Source organism: Beta vulgaris, chromosome 6 (genome assembly GCF_026745355.1).
Source record: "Beta vulgaris subsp. vulgaris cultivar EL10 chromosome 6, EL10.2, whole genome shotgun sequence".
Taxonomy (NCBI): domain Eukaryota; kingdom Viridiplantae; phylum Streptophyta; class Magnoliopsida; order Caryophyllales; family Amaranthaceae; genus Beta; species Beta vulgaris.
The window spans coordinates 31,352,643-31,369,196 of NC_079207.1; the positions used below are offsets into that span (position 1 = coordinate 31,352,643).

The 16,554-nt window shown below is 33.8% G+C and overlaps 1 protein-coding gene and 1 long non-coding RNA gene across 3 annotated transcripts; both read left to right on the plus strand.

Moving 5' to 3' along the window:
- The first annotated feature begins 1,312 nt into the window (after positions 1–1,312).
- Positions 1,313–2,381, plus strand: LOC104896548 (uncharacterized). Its single transcript, XR_790471.3, has 3 exons — positions 1,313–1,405; positions 1,537–1,632; positions 1,771–2,381. It is a non-coding gene; the product is annotated as an uncharacterized LOC104896548 (long non-coding RNA).
- Positions 2,382–12,353: 9,972 nt separating this feature from the next.
- LOC104896549 (zinc finger protein JAGGED) lies at positions 12,354–16,165 on the plus strand. 2 transcript variants are annotated; one of them, XM_010683305.4, is made up of 5 exons: positions 12,354–12,766; positions 12,934–13,028; positions 13,360–13,476; positions 13,864–13,960; positions 15,392–16,165. In XM_010683305.4, coding segments are annotated over exons 1-5 (663 nt in total). In that variant the 5' UTR covers positions 12,354–12,764; the 3' UTR covers positions 15,744–16,165. The 2 variants fall into 2 exon arrangements, with proteins under 2 accessions (XP_010681607.1, XP_048502453.1); XM_048646496.2 differs by lacking the exon at positions 13,360–13,476 and having other exon boundaries at positions 12,355–12,766.
- The last annotated feature ends 389 nt before the right edge of the window (positions 16,166–16,554 follow it).

Consider the following 16,554-nt stretch of genomic DNA (forward strand, 5'->3'; position numbering starts at 1 on the left):
CAAGGAATTATATATGTTGTTAACATTCCAAAAATACCTGGCAATAGTAGCGGCACTCCAAACAATACAATTATGAATACTGAAACCTCCATATCTATTTAAAAGAACAAACAAATCTTATCACACGTTATATAGAGGGGTTTTATTATCAATTGTATTACCACCCCAAAGAAAATTCCTACATACAGTTGTTATAATTATCCTTAATATAGTTATGAAAATACTAAATACATTTTTTTTTTACAGAAAAATAATAAATACATTAAGCCAGTATGAATGGATCGACAACATTACAACGTTACTTAGCATTACCCTACCAACATAAGTTAAATAGCTAGAACCCCACAATCCTATCCATAGGAGCATCACAGTCGAGAACACACAACTTCTTTAGATTGATAGGAACGTCCAAATATATAAACGAGAAAGAACCAAATACCCGAGAAAAATTAAGAGAAGTTTAATTTGAATAGTGGTATTGAAAACATTCGCATGATGTTAAAAACATATCCTTCATGGCTTAATTTGTTTTATCCAATCTGTTGTAACTAACACGCAAGGAGACAGTATACAGAGAAATAGTTACAACGATCTTACTTGAATATGAGAAACAAGGAAAGGAGAATGATGTGACGTGGAGCGATCCACTGTCCTTAAAGGTAATTTCACCGCAACACAGGTGCAAACTTCCTCCTGACGATCACCCTCCAGAATTAACACAGCGCTGCCCGATTGTGTGCACTCACAAGCAGACAGATGGAGTGACTAAACTTAGCCCGAAATTTTGGAGAACAATTTTTAGTAAAGAGGAAGACTGAGCTCTTTTTTTTTTTTTTGCATATGTCTCCAAACAGAGAATGAGGGTTTATATAGAGTAGAGAAGCAAAGAAAAACGGCAATGAATTATTGTGGGAGAAGTTTAAGGAATTAGGTATTTCATGAATACAAGTAAATAATAAAAAATACACAATGAATATGGATAACTTTGAGGCTTTACTTCCAACGCAATCATCTCATATCTTATCTTAGACCTTTTAAAAGTTGGAGTTTATACACTATTCCTTTCAATAGTGTTATGAGTGACAAAAGTTTGAAATTCACTATTCACTTCACTTGGACAATCTCAACCTTCCATTCCTCACCCCATCTCAACCGCAAAAATCCTTTTCTTCTCCCTCCTCTTCACTGCTCCTCTCTCCTCTTTGTCTCTCTATCTCATCTAATCTTCTAATCTAAGCTCGAAAAAGTTAGGGTTTTGTCTATGGTTGAGCATGCAAAAAAGGTTGGTTTCATCGATTTTTCAGGTAGTGCCCTTGTTCATCAACTCTGATCGTCCTAATTCTTTGGGTTCTTTCAATGTTTGTAAGGGTGTACCGTCGAGCGATTGACGTCCCACAATCTAAAGGTTTGTTTAGCACTACTTCAAAATTAACTCTAAATTTATTCAAATTTTAGGGATTGAATTGAACCTAGATTCACCACTGCAAATCAATATTATTTTTTAATAATTCCTTTTGTTCTTGAATCGAATTTTAGGGTTTCAATCATTAGCCTTGAATACAACAATTATTGAAGAACTTGAAGGAGTTGCGTTCTTCTCTGCCAAACTTTTCCGGCAAGTGGTTAAGCTTGGTACTTACTTTATCATGGAATCTCTGATTCTCAATGAGTTTCCCGATTATTTGTGATTTTTTTTCCATTATTTGCATCTTTTTTTTTTTTTGCGATTTCTGATTCCCTTCATCAAATCAACTTTCCTCAATTTTGTAGAACAAATTCGTGAAAAGAATTGCGGGAAAATTAACTTTTTTCGACATCGAAAACTTCAATCTTCCAGGAATTTGAAGGTTCGTTTCATAGTAATTTCAATACAAGTTTTGAGATTGAAAGCTTGAATCTTTTACATATTTGAACAAGGATTCAGATTTTTCTTTTTCTATTTTGTTGAAATCTTTACTTTGATAAGCTGAAGAATAAAATTCAGTTTAGTGTTATGATTATTGCATTCACTTTTTGATTTTCGCAATGTTTGTGATTTCTTGGTAATGTTTTTGAAAACATGGGTATCATGTGATAATGAAGAATATGAAAGGTTGTGAATTCTGCTAATGTCTTATTTTTCAGTTATGTGTTTTTAATTTAGTTGTAAAATTTTGTACATAAGGTTTATGTAATTGATTAAAATAGTACGTGTGTTTTGGGTTTAAATGAAAATATAAATTTGTTTACTTGAATAATTTGCTAATACCATTTAGTAGGTATCAAGAGAATGGTTGTGGGGATATAATTCTTGAAGAAGATATTTGCTTTAGGATTATAATGGGTATTATTAAGGATTACGTTGAAAGAGTGCCCAATACCATGATATGTACAAGTCAAATGTCAAGTTCAGGATGCAATCATCCTGTAGATGGGTAGTTGTGAAAATGGAGATGTTATCGGAGATGGACTTGATGAAAGGGGTAAAAGAAGGAAATGAGATCATTGGGTCTTTAGGAACATATTGCATTGGATAGGATGAGTAGAGGAGAATGATTCCCATGAGCAACTCAGGGGAGATGACATAGTGGTTCGAATAAGCAATCCCATCCTTTGGGATTAAGGGGGTGTTTGGCACAAAAATTCGGAACAACATGGTATGAGAGTGAGAAAGTATGGATTCGAAGTTCATTATTGTCTTTTATTTGTTTAGTTTACTCAAAGTACGGATTTAGAACCCATAACTAGAGGAGGAGGTATGGAGATTTTAATGCATAAAGGGTTAGTGGAAATGGGATTCAAGGGGAGTAGGGGCATGTGAAAGTATTGGGGGTGACGTTTAACCTTCTATTTCTTTCTTCAAGTAGTATCATATTCAATTCATTTCATTTCATTCCATTCATTCCCAAAACCTTTAACCAAACAACCCTAACAAAGATCGACCATCTGATCCTCTTGATTTCTTCATCTGGACTGTTGAGGTAATGATTGAATTTTCACTGTTCATTTTTTTCGCTCTCAAATTGGCGAGTTTGGAATCGGATTTTGCTTCTTTATATGGTTGATACTATTTTGAAGTTACTTGCATTGCTTATCGTTGAATTAGCATTTAATATGTGTAGGTCTGCTTATTCTGCAATGATAGGTATTGTTGGTTGATTTCACTTCACACTTAAGGATTTATTTGGACATTTCGTTAACAATCGCCAGAACGAAGATGAAGATATGCAGGTGATGTAGCCCTTCAATGGATAAGAATGGAACTTGATGCTGCCAAAAAAAAGGTTAGAGATAATTAGTGATAACTATTAACTACTTGGGTAATACTTTCAAGTGAGCAGCATACAGTTTGCCAAACACTATAATATAAGCCAAACTTTTATCCTCACTGTTTAGCATAAAATTTATAGTATGAAGTGATTTTATTATTAAAATAAAAAAATTAGATTGTCACAATGCAGGAATGAAATGATATGTATTTATGCTTCTCACAGAGCATACTAACAGACTTGACTTTGTATCCTCTGTTGTGAGTAAAACCTGACCTCCTAACCTCCAGACCTCCGTACAACTAATGGCATAATCTCCACATTGGCAACTCATTATTTTGTTTACTTTACATCATGAATTCTTTTAATACAACACCTATTATCATCTGTGTAATTCAAGAATATAAGGAAAATGGCATGTCAACCGTGCTCTGGAAGTCTGATTCTTCATTCAATACAACTTAATTCTAGAATGCACACTTAAGAGGAATAAGAAGATTTATATTCTGCATGTCTCTAGATATATAATTTGTTTAGTAAGTTATATGGGGCATATTAACAAAACAATATTAAACTTGGAAATTTTTCTCCTGGAGAATAGTGAGCCTACCCTTAATAAGTAAGAAATGTCAAGCACATCTACACAAATGCATCTACTTGCAGTCCCCCTTCACCCCTCCCCCTGCTTTCTGCATCCTTTGTAACACCCCAGAATTTCAAAGCGGAAAAGAAAGAAATAATAATAGTATTAAAAGGACGATGGCGGAAACATCGGCTTCTGGGAATGTCACTACTACAAGAAATGCGTTTAAATAACTAAGTGATAAACCAACATAAGTAAATAGTATAAATAAATTGAATTAATTAGAGTAATAACAAAAAGAGAAAACTAACTCTTCAACTAACTAAAAGTCTAGGCCTAAAACATCTAGCTTTTTAATGCTCACAACTCAACCCGAGCCCAAAACCAGAGAAGGTTCCCATCAACATAACCTGCAAAATATACAACAAACATCCACAATCAGTGGGGAGTAACTAGCATTCTCCCAGAACAAAAGAAATCAAGCATGATTCAGACATAGATTAATAAGAAAGGAAATAATAAAGTCAAGTCAATTACAATATGCATCCACTTCCATGTAACTCACAAATAACGCAAATGAATAATAAATAGCAAGTGAGTTGGATAAAAATAAATAAATCATCTCAAGAGTACTTTTATAAAAAAAAAAAAAATTATAGGTAAAACAAGTTATTGAGTCAGAAACCGAACGCCAGTGAATCGCAATTCACTTCCTAAGGTTTGTCAGATCGCAATCTCCAGGTCAGTCTATGGGCTTACGTTCCCCACTGCCTGTGTCTAAGAATGGCCAAACTCCCGATGCAGGGTAGAACACGTAGAACTCCCTGACCTCTCGGACGACAACAATTAACCCAGGTGTACCCCTAGTTCGCAAACCAGGTGGTTGGCATGTTCTTCACCGGGGACTACATCTATCCCACCGGATATTCTTATCTCAAAATAAAATCATAAATATCATCAAAGTATCATTCATCTAAAAAATATTCGTCAAAAGGGATGCCACCCGGCCTTATACCCATAATTCATCAAAAGATATTTCTTCAAAATTTCTTCAAAGTAGTAACTTACAAACTTAGAACAAATGTTCCAACAATAAATACTTTGAACATCACTAACAGTTCAAACAGAAATGCATCATAACAAATAAGATCACCAATTAACTCCAAGGCTTTTTAAATAAATAAAACGTACACAACTAATCATTTTTACATAAATCAAACATAAACATAATGATACCCAATAATACTTATAAACAACTTACTAAACACCAGATCCAGAACATGAAAGATCACAAATTATTTCTGATTAACAAGCTCTTAAATAATTAAAAACAATATCCTCAATTTACAAGAAAAACTCAATAATAATTATTAAACTAATAAATATGATTATTAAAATAACACGAAAATTATCATATGACCCTAATGGACCTACTAACATGGTACAATTTTTATTATAATTTCCGGACTCTAAAAATATTTTTAAGCGTTAATTTACAGATTACTCAAGAAAGCCAATATAATAATTAAAAAATAAAAATAAACCCCCAAAAATTTACATAACATGCATAAACTCACGTCAATACATATTATACAAAGAAATGAATTTTTCGGCCTCCAGAAATAATTTTTACGATTTATATACCGACAGAAACGAAAATTCAAAAACAGATAAATCAATTAAATAAACTGGTAAACAGTAGGAAAAAATTATTCTATGGCATGAAATACATACAGAACATATAACATAACCCAAGAAAAATAATTCCTGAAATTTTAACATTCGTTCAATAATTATTATGCAAATAAGCCAAAAACGCACAAAATAACAATTAAATCAAATAAATACTAAAAATCAGTCGAAAATTATTTTTCTATATACAATATTCATACAGCATGCATCAAGTATACGCATGTCAAATTTCATCAATAATTTCATTCAAAAAGTATTTTAAATAGTTCCTAGCGTAATAATCTAATACCGAACAATACCTAATCACTATTGTTCTAAGATAACTACTAGTTACCTGGAACGTCGGGAAGAGCTGAGTCTAAAGAGATAGTTAAGAGTTACGCAACAATCCAATTCCTCTTCTAACCCCAAAGCACAACGAACGATAAATTGTAGCAACAAGTCACTAGGCGTTTTCTTCTTGAACATTGAAAAATCTCATTTCATGTTGTTCTGGTCTGACCATGATTTCCGGCGATTGAAAGATCATACTCACAATCACTCCGGTCAAACGTGCTGTCCAAATTTGAAAACGATCCAACGGTTAGATCTACGGCTACGGTTATTTTCGTGAAGGTGTGACAGGAAAAACCGGGTTGAACCTTTCTCTTATTTTTCACTTTTCTTCCTCTTCTCTCTTTTCTTTGAAAATGACGAGGCTTAATGAAGAATGATGTTGAATTTCTCTGATTAAAAATCAGAATTTATTGGCAAGGAAAAATGAAGGGTTTAGGAGAATGTTAATGAGGGATTAAATGAGCGGTTACAAGAGATCCAAAGTTTAGCTTAATAAGCACCAAAACTCTTCATCCTCCACTCCATAATTGCTGATTTTCGGCCAGCATGACACGCCACATGCGATGCAACATTTCATCACCCAAGTCGGTCCAACAACGTTACAAAAACGGTACACGACAAAAATGCATCCTAAACGCGCAAATAAATAACGAAACTAATATAACTTTCAAAATAAATAACTAACAACTTAAAATAAATATATATAAATATATCACAGCATATAAATATATATACACATTTTTACAACACGTTCCAAAATAATTTAAATAATAAATTATTTATTTTTACAAAAAAAATCATTTTAATGTAAACAAACACTAAAAATAAAGGGTGAAAATTACGGGGTGTTACAATCCTTGATCTATGGGGCATATTAGCAAGTATTAAACTTGGAATTTTTTCTCCTGGAGAATAGTGAGTATATCCTTAATAAGTAAGAATTGTCAAGCACATCGACATAAATGCATCTACTTGCAGTCCCCCTCCATCCCTCACCCTTAATAAGTACCCATACTGTCTTTTTTTCCCTTCCGCATTATATAACTTAGGACGTACTTCGCCATACTACAGAAGAACCTGCATTTTAGTTGATGGGAATTATCTGATTTTAGTTTCGTTTTATGACTATTCATTTGCACGAGCCTCAGATATTCAAGATTCAGGATTCAGGAACTGGAAGAGTAGACCACAGTTTGGACAAATTCCAGTTTCTAATTCTTTTTTTTTTTTGCGACTTCTGAGTGAAGTTGAAGTAAGATCAACGTAATAAGATTTTTCTTTCTTTCCATCCAGTTTCTAATTCATTTTTTTTTTTGCGATTTTCTGAGTTAAGTTGAAGCAATATCAACGTAATAAGGTTTTTATTTCTTTCGATTCTCTCTGTCTTCATTTCTTTTTTAATTTTCTTTCTCTTCATTTTTGTGTGTCAGATTTTCTGAAATTTTAGTGTTTACAAAGCTGTTGATTGAATTTTTACAAAATAGTAAGAGAATTGGAAGAGTAGACAACAGTTTGGACAAATACCAGTTTCTAATTCTTTTTTTTTTGCGATTTCTGAGTTAAGAGGAAGCAAGGTCAATGTAATAAGGTTTTTTGTTTCTTTCCATCCAGTTTCTAATTCATTTTGTTTGCGACTTTTGAGTTAAGATCAAGCAAGATCAACGTAATAAGGTTTTTACTTCTTTCGATTCTCTTTGTCTTCATTTTTTTTCTCTTCATTATTGTGTGTGCCAGATTTTCTGAAATTTGAGTGTTTACGAAGCCTCAATCTTTCTCTTTCTTGGCAGACTAGGTCAGTTATCCTCTCGCTATAGTTTGGTGATGTTGTTACATCAGTGTATCTTATAGTTATAGAAGCTGGTGTCGTTGCCAGCTCTTCTAGCTTTCCCATGTCCTCCAAAAGGTAATTTCAACTTCTAAGGTATTGAATATTCTTGCAGAAATGCATTTTATTATTTGATTTACAATCAACCTATGTGCGCTATTTTACTTCTCTTTTCAGTTAATCTATTTTCATTATAGTTTAATTATATAGGTTCGCTCAAATCTTACTATATAATTAACTTATGAGTGGTACTTGATGTCAGAAATAGGGTCATGTCATGGAAGCTTATATCGATTTTGTGAGAGTAGGTTGAAGCTCCATTTCAAAAGCACTTTAGAGACATGTGAATTAATTACGACTAAGCAAGTGCCAGTTTAGAGAACTCTCTATAATTGTTACATTTAATCTTTAAATTGCACTTCAAACAACCACCAATTAATTGTGGATGTACACCTTACTTTTGTGCTTTACCCCCATGCACTCAAAACAACAAGTACCCATCGATTTGTAATAATTACTTTATAATCATCTTGCTAATTGAAACAAACATAATTCGAATATCACAAGTACGCTATTTTGGAGTGTCGCGCGCGTAGGCACACGGTTAAAACATCATGCTTTCATCCTTGTTTCTATGTAGGGATGGGCATGGGTCCAGGACCCTACCCAGACCCTGTTAGACCCGACCCTAATTTAAGGGTCTGGGTCCAACTTTTTCAGACCCTAAGGGTCCGGGTCCGGGTCTGGCCTGGGTCCGGGTCTTAAAATTTTGGACCCAGACCCGACCCTTAGACCCTAAACTTATTTAATATATACATTTTAACTTTTTTTAAAAAAAATAAACTGATTTTCTAAAAGACTAAAACCTAAACTAAAACACCAAAACACCCATTCTGAACTCTTATGTAAGCTGTGTTTGTTTCGTTTTTTCAGTTTGTATGTTTGTGTTTTTGTTTCGTTTTTTTTCAGTTTATATGTTTGCGAATTGTGTTTGTTTCGGTTTTTTTCCAGTTTATAAGTTTATGTTTGTGTTTGTTTCGTTTTTTTCAATTTATATGTTTGTGTTTGTTTCATGCGGATTTCAGATGATTATTGATATTAATAATGCTGAAAATTTGGCAAAATAAAAAATTTAGGCCTGGACCCTCCAGACCCTCTAGACCCTCCAGACCCTAAGGGTCCAGGTCAGGGTCCAATTTTTTCAGACCCTTAGGGTCCGGGTCCGAGTCTGGGTCTGCAAAAATATTTAGGGTCCGGGTCTAGGGTCCAGCTGGACCCGACCCATACCCTACCACTAGTAGAAAAAGGACGATTTGCGTCCCCTCAATTGCGTCGCACAGAAACGGAAACGACGCACAGTTAGGATTTGCGTCGCACGTGGGGAGCTGTGCGACGCAAATCACAAAAATCTCCCAACTGGTGCCCTGAATGTGCGTCGCACCCTCCTTACATGTGTTGCAAAAGGCTAATGTGCGTCGGACCCTTTGGCCCATCCGACGCACATCAGCCCAATCACTTATATTTTAATTTTTTGACGGGAATCACTTATAACTCTCAAACCCTAAAAATACCCATCTGCTCTCACCCGTCTCTCTCTCTCTCAAACCGCCCCCCTTCTCTCTTCTCTCAAACCGCCCCCCTTCTCTCTCTGATCTCTCTCTCACCCTCAAACACTCAAAACCGTCTCTCTCTCCCTCAAACTCTCTCTCTCTCCGGCGAAAATTTGGTATCTCCGGCGAAAAACGCACAGTTAGCAACGAAAATTGAAGATCTTCGATATTATCTCCGGCGACCTCCAAAAAATAGCAACGAATTCGTTCTTCGCACTCCGGCGACGCACAGGTAAGTTATTATTTTTTTTCTTTTTATTTTTCTTGTTTTTCGCATGTCTTAATTGTTTGTAATTTGTCATTTTTTTCAGATCTTGTTTGAAGACCTCATTTTTTCATTTTCGTGAATTTTTCGGTTTTCATTTTTCGCAACGAACTTCACAAGGAGCGATTTCAGATCTTGTTTGAAGACCTTGTTTGAAGACTCCAAAAATAACAACGAGAAGGAAGGAAGCTCCAACATTTTTCGCTGCATCTTCGTTTTCATTTTTCCAGATTTGTTTTTATGAATTATTGTAATATTTTTCCAGCATTTTCGTTTTTATTTTTCCAGATCTATTCGAATTTTTGTACGGTATTGTTTGTTATTAGTTTTATTTTTCCAGATCTATCTCTACACATTCATTGTCATTTTTTAATTGAAGCATCTGTTTGGTTGTGGTGATTTTGAAGTTTCTGTTTGGTTGTGGTGCAGTACCAAAGCATAGCATTCATTTTTTTATTTTTGTACGCTGCATCTGTATTTTTTTTATTTTTCACATCAGTCATTTGAAGTTTATGTTCGAATGCCTTCTTCTGTTCGAATGCAATATAGTTCGAATGTAATCTTCTACTCTTCTACTGTTTGATAATCATCTTTGCAGTAATTGTAGGTCTAAAAAAAAATTTTTTTTTTTATTAAAACAGTAATTTGCGTCGCACATAGCCCGAGGTGCGACGCAAATCACAAATGTGCGTCGCACCCTAGGCAATGTGCGACGCACATTACCATCTACATTACTCTGATTTGGGCTGGGATAGCCATCTGCGTCGCACCGTATACGAGTGCGACGCAAATAGCTGAACCATCTGCGTCGTTTCGCATACGACGCAGATCGTTTCTGAGTCATTTGCATCGAGGGCTTTGGCGTCGCACCTGGGTCCGACGCAAATAGGCGCCTCACATCCGACGCAAATTGCCTTTTCTGTAGTAGTGTACCCTTGCCCATTCCTATTTCTATGTACAACTACTCACTGTTAGCATCAACTTTTATAAACAGGGTGCTGCAATGGAGTATACTCTATATCTTACGAGAATAGATTGTAGATTCGCTTTAAAAACACTCAAAGGCATGCGGAAAAGCTCCAAGTTACCAACAAGTTTTAAATCAAAGTTGTTAACTTAACTACTAGAATTGCCCTTGAAATAAACTTATTTATGTATTTTCTTTTGCAAATGAAAGTTATGAGAAAAAAAAATGGTGTTTGCACATCATCATTAATTGATTTGCCTAATACACTTAATACACCTCTGTATGTACCGCCTTTTGGGAATACGCGCTAAATAAATATTTTACTACTCAATAATAGCAAACTACAATTATCACAATTATACTATTTTATAATAGGAATTGTAAAATTCAAAAAATCATAAAAGACAAGAGAGAAGGAAGGAAAAGAAAAGGAAAAGAGAGGCGGATAATGTTGTATTTTCAAAGATCTTATATAGTCGCAAAAACACATATCAGAAGAGGATAGAGATCGAGAAACAGACATATAATAAGAAGGATAAAGATCAAGAGGTAGGAATGTAGCTAGGTTTGGGACTCTGATAGTTTAATGTATGCATCACACACGCACACACGCACACACGCACACACGCACGCACCCGCACACATACACGCATGCACGCACGCACGCACGCAGGCGCGCACACCACACACACACACACACACACACACACACACACACACACACACACACACACACACACACACACACACACACACACACACACACACACACTGCTAACAATAATAAAGCATCAAACATTTTTTTTATAAAGAAAAAACAACAAATATGTTAGCATATAGCTTGACATTCAATATACTAATTATATTTAACTTAATTCAAATATCACAAATACAACATTCTTGGATCATTACTGCTTGAACAATGTGAAGTGCTTTTCAAAATGCAAGCCGAGCATGTCAGCAATTTATCAACTAATGTAAGCATTCTCGCACTTAACACTTTTTCTTACTTTGCACACATACTCATACTTGATTCAAATGTACATTGATATAATTCCTTTACTATTTGTATCCTGTTGCTAGGCTTTTACCAACATCTTTTGTGAATTAATGATAACAAGGTACTTGCTCCAAATCACAACCGCTGCATCAATTTTCAAAAATAGGGTGTTGCAGTGGGGAGCCTACTATCTACAGGAATAGATTATAGCTCCATTTCAAAAACACTTCAAAGGCACGCGAGAAACCTATAAGTTAACAGCAAGTTCTAAATCAAAGTTGTTACCATAGCTATTGAAATTGCACTTCAAATAAACTTAATTAGGTATTCTCTTTTGAAATGAAATTAACGAGTAAATAAATCGTGTTTGCACACCGTACTTCATTGGTTTGCCTGATGCAACTAATACAACGTGTGTACTCAATGTCTATTTGGAATACGTGCTAAATAGTTATTTCACCACGTAAGGCTAACGGACTACAAATATCACAATTATACTATTTTGGGGCGTAGGCGCGCGGAGCAACAACTAATCTATCTTAAATATCACAATCAATATACTATTCAAACATCCTCTACAGACGTACTTTATTAAACATTTTCTAATTACTTAAACCATGTTATTTTAGACTGAATCTGTTTGAAATAAACTCAATGGATTATTACTAAACTGAATTGAATTGGATTGAAGTAGACCTAATTTAAATAAAGAAATTGAAAAAAAAGGTTCAGAAAGAAGAGAATCTTTACCCCTTTCAATTTTCATACTACCATACGAATTCTTATGATTTAAAGAACATGCATGAAAGAAGAAAAAGATATGAAATGATATAGAAGTACTATAACAAAGATTTAGGCCATAGACCTAGACCCCCTAGGCTAAGGCGTTGTCGCTCTCATTCCCTTCCCTACTGGACCCTAACCAAATGACACTAATACCTGCCTAACACAACACTCTCTTTTCCTCTATCTTCTCATTACTGTCTTCCCTTCCTTGCCCTTTTTTAAAGTCACGAGACCCACCTTTATTATGTCTCTTCTTGTTCTTTCTCCCCCATCAGAAAGACTGAGTGAAGAGAGGAGAGAGAAAAGAGTAGAAGAGTAAGATCAAGACGCAGCTGACAGACACCAAGAGTGAACTAAGAGAAAATATAATAAAGTTTCAACTTCACATTTATTTCTTCTTCACCTTCAAACAACAACAGCTTCAAACTCAAAGTTCACTTACTCCATCATCCATGTATGCGTTATCTCTTCTTCTTCTTCTTCTTCTTCTTCTCCTTAATTATCCTTTATGTTTTATTCTTCTGTATTATATATTGTACTAAATAAGTGAGTTTTTGTTTTTCTCTGTGAATAATTTATGGGGCATATGTTGAAAATGCATAAAATGGTGGTGGGGTGCAGGAGAACAGAAGGGAGCCCATTGGACCTGAACAATTTGCCGGAGGATTACACTAGAGATGGCAAACAAGTAGTGTATGAAGACACTTCCACTTCTGGTAATACTAATTATTTCCCCTCTTTATTGTCTTTTTCCTTTCTTTTGCTTACATAGTACATATTTCTTCTGATTTCACACTTTTTGTTGACCAAATTGAATACTTTGATGAACTTTGTTAATCAAAATACATGATAATGAACAAGTTTTACACAACATAATCAAGCCAAAAATATATGGTGTTAAACAAAACCTACTTTCTTTTATAAATAAAGAAATTCTCAATAATAGTACATAAATTAGGGTTTAGGTTTAGGTTTTATTCATTCTTAATAAAATTTTACATTCATCATATTAATGTATATCTATTATAATTTTTTTGATATTTGCAGGGCAAAAGAAAAAAAAAGACAAAGATGAAAGTGGGAAGGTGTATGAGTGTAGGTTTTGCTCACTCAAGTTCTGCAAATCACAAGCTCTTGGTGGTCACATGAACCGCCACCGCCAAGGCATGTTTGTGTGCTTTATAAGTATTTCCAAATATAGTAATCTTTTAAGATCTTTTTAATAAAAACGCACCATTCCCTAGAATACATCAATACTATATACTATATATAGATGCTAAGCCGGCGATCGAGCAGGTTCTAGAGTAGGAAAGGCGTAGTCACATCAAAAGACACTTTAATTTTTTTTGTTGTTCTTGTTTTCTTCTGATATTAAATAATTGTGCATTTACTAATTACAACTAGATTTTGATTGATAGATAGACTTTTTATGGTTGTCTCCGCTGATTTGATTGATGTGATTTCTACATATTTAATTTTGATATTGTATTCTAGGCTTTTTTTAGGCTATGACTGCTGCTGACTGTTGAGGTTGGTTGTTTGTGTTTGCAGAGAGAGAGACAGAAACACTAAATAAGGCTCGTCAACTGGTCTACAGCTCTGAAAACCCTCCCTCCATTCCTCACCACCACCCTCACTCTCATCTAGGGTAAATTTCTCCTTTATTTTTCTTTTTAACTGTCCCAAAAGTATTCATGAAAATGGTTAATTTTCGCAATTGTAATAGAGGCGGCTATAATGATCACTTCCTTCATCCCTATATAAAATTACCTCTATTAATGATCACTTCCTTCATCCCTATATGAAATTGTCATTTAAGATGTAGATCATATCACATTTACTAATAGTAAATAATAATAAATTATCGAATAAATTGGTATACAATAATGGACATAATAATGGAATTTGTATTTCTTTCCTATCAAATGAATCGTAACCATTATAACTCAATATGTTGTTTGTCAATTTAATTGCTAATGTACTTTAATAGCTAAGTTTGATAAACATAAAATACAACATATTTTTCCTCTTCTTATTTTTCATTGGGAATTTTAACTTTTTTTCAGAATTCAAATACACATTTCTAGCTATTAAAATATTGCATATAAATTAATATTATATAAAAAGAATAATTTAAAACTACACATAATTAAAGATGAAACAAACAAAAAATTTATCACAAAAGTTAAAATGTTCGAAAATAGCATTGCTTTGATGTACATAATGGAAATCATTTGTGAATGTAGATATTAGCTATTTCATTTTGAAGGATTATTCATAAATTTGGATTTTAACCGCACTTCTTATCATTGATAGTTCATACTAAATAATTGCGACTAAGTTACATATTATCGGTTTTGCATGACTTGAAGGTATATTTATATAGTATTTATCAATAATAAATTATTAAAGATTGAATTATTAAAATTGTGCATCATCAAATATAAAATTAAAAGTGGAGCAATTAAAAACAAACGAACTGATAATTTGAAACGCAAGGGCAATATACATTATAAATTGAATTTAAGGAAATTATATATTTGGGCTACTAGGTAATCGATTTTGGAAAATTACTACTTTGACACTTTTATATTTCTAACATGAATCCCGTACAAGTCTATGAATGTACAAAATTCTAAATATTGTATAATATCGATAAATATTGACATCAATGGCAAAAAAAAATGTGCTAGTCTCCTCTATTTGATAGATTATCAAGTTAGGATCTAGAATGAAAAAACAAATAAAAATTCGATTTTACACTCAAAATCCTTTATATTTAACTTTATGTAGGCCTCTTAATAAAATGTAAATGGTCTTTTTGAATAGATTTGAAGACAATTAATAATTAATTCAGAAAGTATAAAGGGGAAGAGTTATGAGTAATTATATCATATGCGTAATAATCTGAAATAAGAGACAGCCATATAATCCCTCATCCATTTCATGCTATCTATTGACACAAGTGAAATAAGATGAACATTTAGAGATACTATATATGAGCAATATTCAGTGGTATGATTGCTCATTTAAATAAATTGAACATTAGTTTTGTTTATTTGTTTTCCTTTTTGGGTAGGTCTTATGTGTCAGCAGGTGCAATATATCACCAGCCACCTCCCCCACCTCCTCCAGTTTACCCAACAAGACCAATAATGTTCTCCGGTGGTGCATCATCAACGCTTTTACAGCAACCACATAATCAACCACTACAATATCATCATCATCAGTCATGCTTGTACACCACAACAACGCCACCACGTATCACTCCATCAGGGGATTATTACATGGCACACGGTCATGCACTCACTGGATCATCCCCTACAAACTATACCTGCATCGGTGCACCAGTCGGTATACCTGGACTCGCTGAGCCGCCTCGAGGGCGAGACGGACTCGACACGGAGGACGGGCTTACAAGTCCATACTAATGGCTTAATTTACTCAATTAGAACGCAGGAATATATAGTACTTAGTACTTAGTAGTACTCTTAATTATGTTAGGATGATGAGAGAAAAATGGAGGGGCCATGCAAGGAGTAAAAATATTTTGGTCTTTCTGATCACCAGCTTTCATTTTTATTATAATTTTAATTTATTAATTGTTGGGATAGGTTTTGGAATTATTTAAAAAAGTTTTCTTGAGCTCACAAAGAGTTGCAGTGTCTCTCTTTCTGAAGAGGAGCAGTAGCAGAGTGGCAGAGAAAGAAAATAAGAGAGAGAAAGTTTGTTTGTTAGGGATTTGGAGGTTTATGAAGAGAGATGAAACTGGAAGAAAAGAAACTAGAGTTAGTGTTGTTGCAGTTGCAGGTGGACAACCAGTTGGATATGAACTATATCTTTCCATTTCTAACTCCTCTTCTCCTTTCCTTGTTAGCTACTGTTTTCTTACAATCCTTTTTTTGACTCACTCCTTTTCTGTTCTTTTCTCTTTTTAAATTTTTGCATGGGTATTGTAGGAGATACAAATTAATTAGTAATCACTGTTTCTCTTTTATATATTTACAAGTGATATTACTAAATTGAAGAAAAGTTTCCATATTTGTTAAAGATCAATTTCAACAAGTGAATTGCATAAGAGAAGTAAACTGAAAAAAATTAATAAGTAAAATTGTCACTGAAATCTTGGTCCAAAGACTCAATCCCCTTCATATATATATATATGTATATATATATATATATATATATATATATATATGTATATATATATATGTATATATATATATGTATATATATATATGT

Excerpts from the sequence above, each read along its gene's own strand:
- LOC104896549 (XM_010683305.4), top strand. Across the intron at positions 13,477-13,863 it reads CATGAACCGCCACCGCCAAG|AGAGAGAGACAGAAACACTA; the intron begins GCATGTTTGTGT and ends TTGTGTTTGCAG. Across the intron at positions 13,961-15,391 it reads CACCCTCACTCTCATCTAGG|GTCTTATGTGTCAGCAGGTG; the intron begins GTAAATTTCTCC and ends CTTTTTGGGTAG.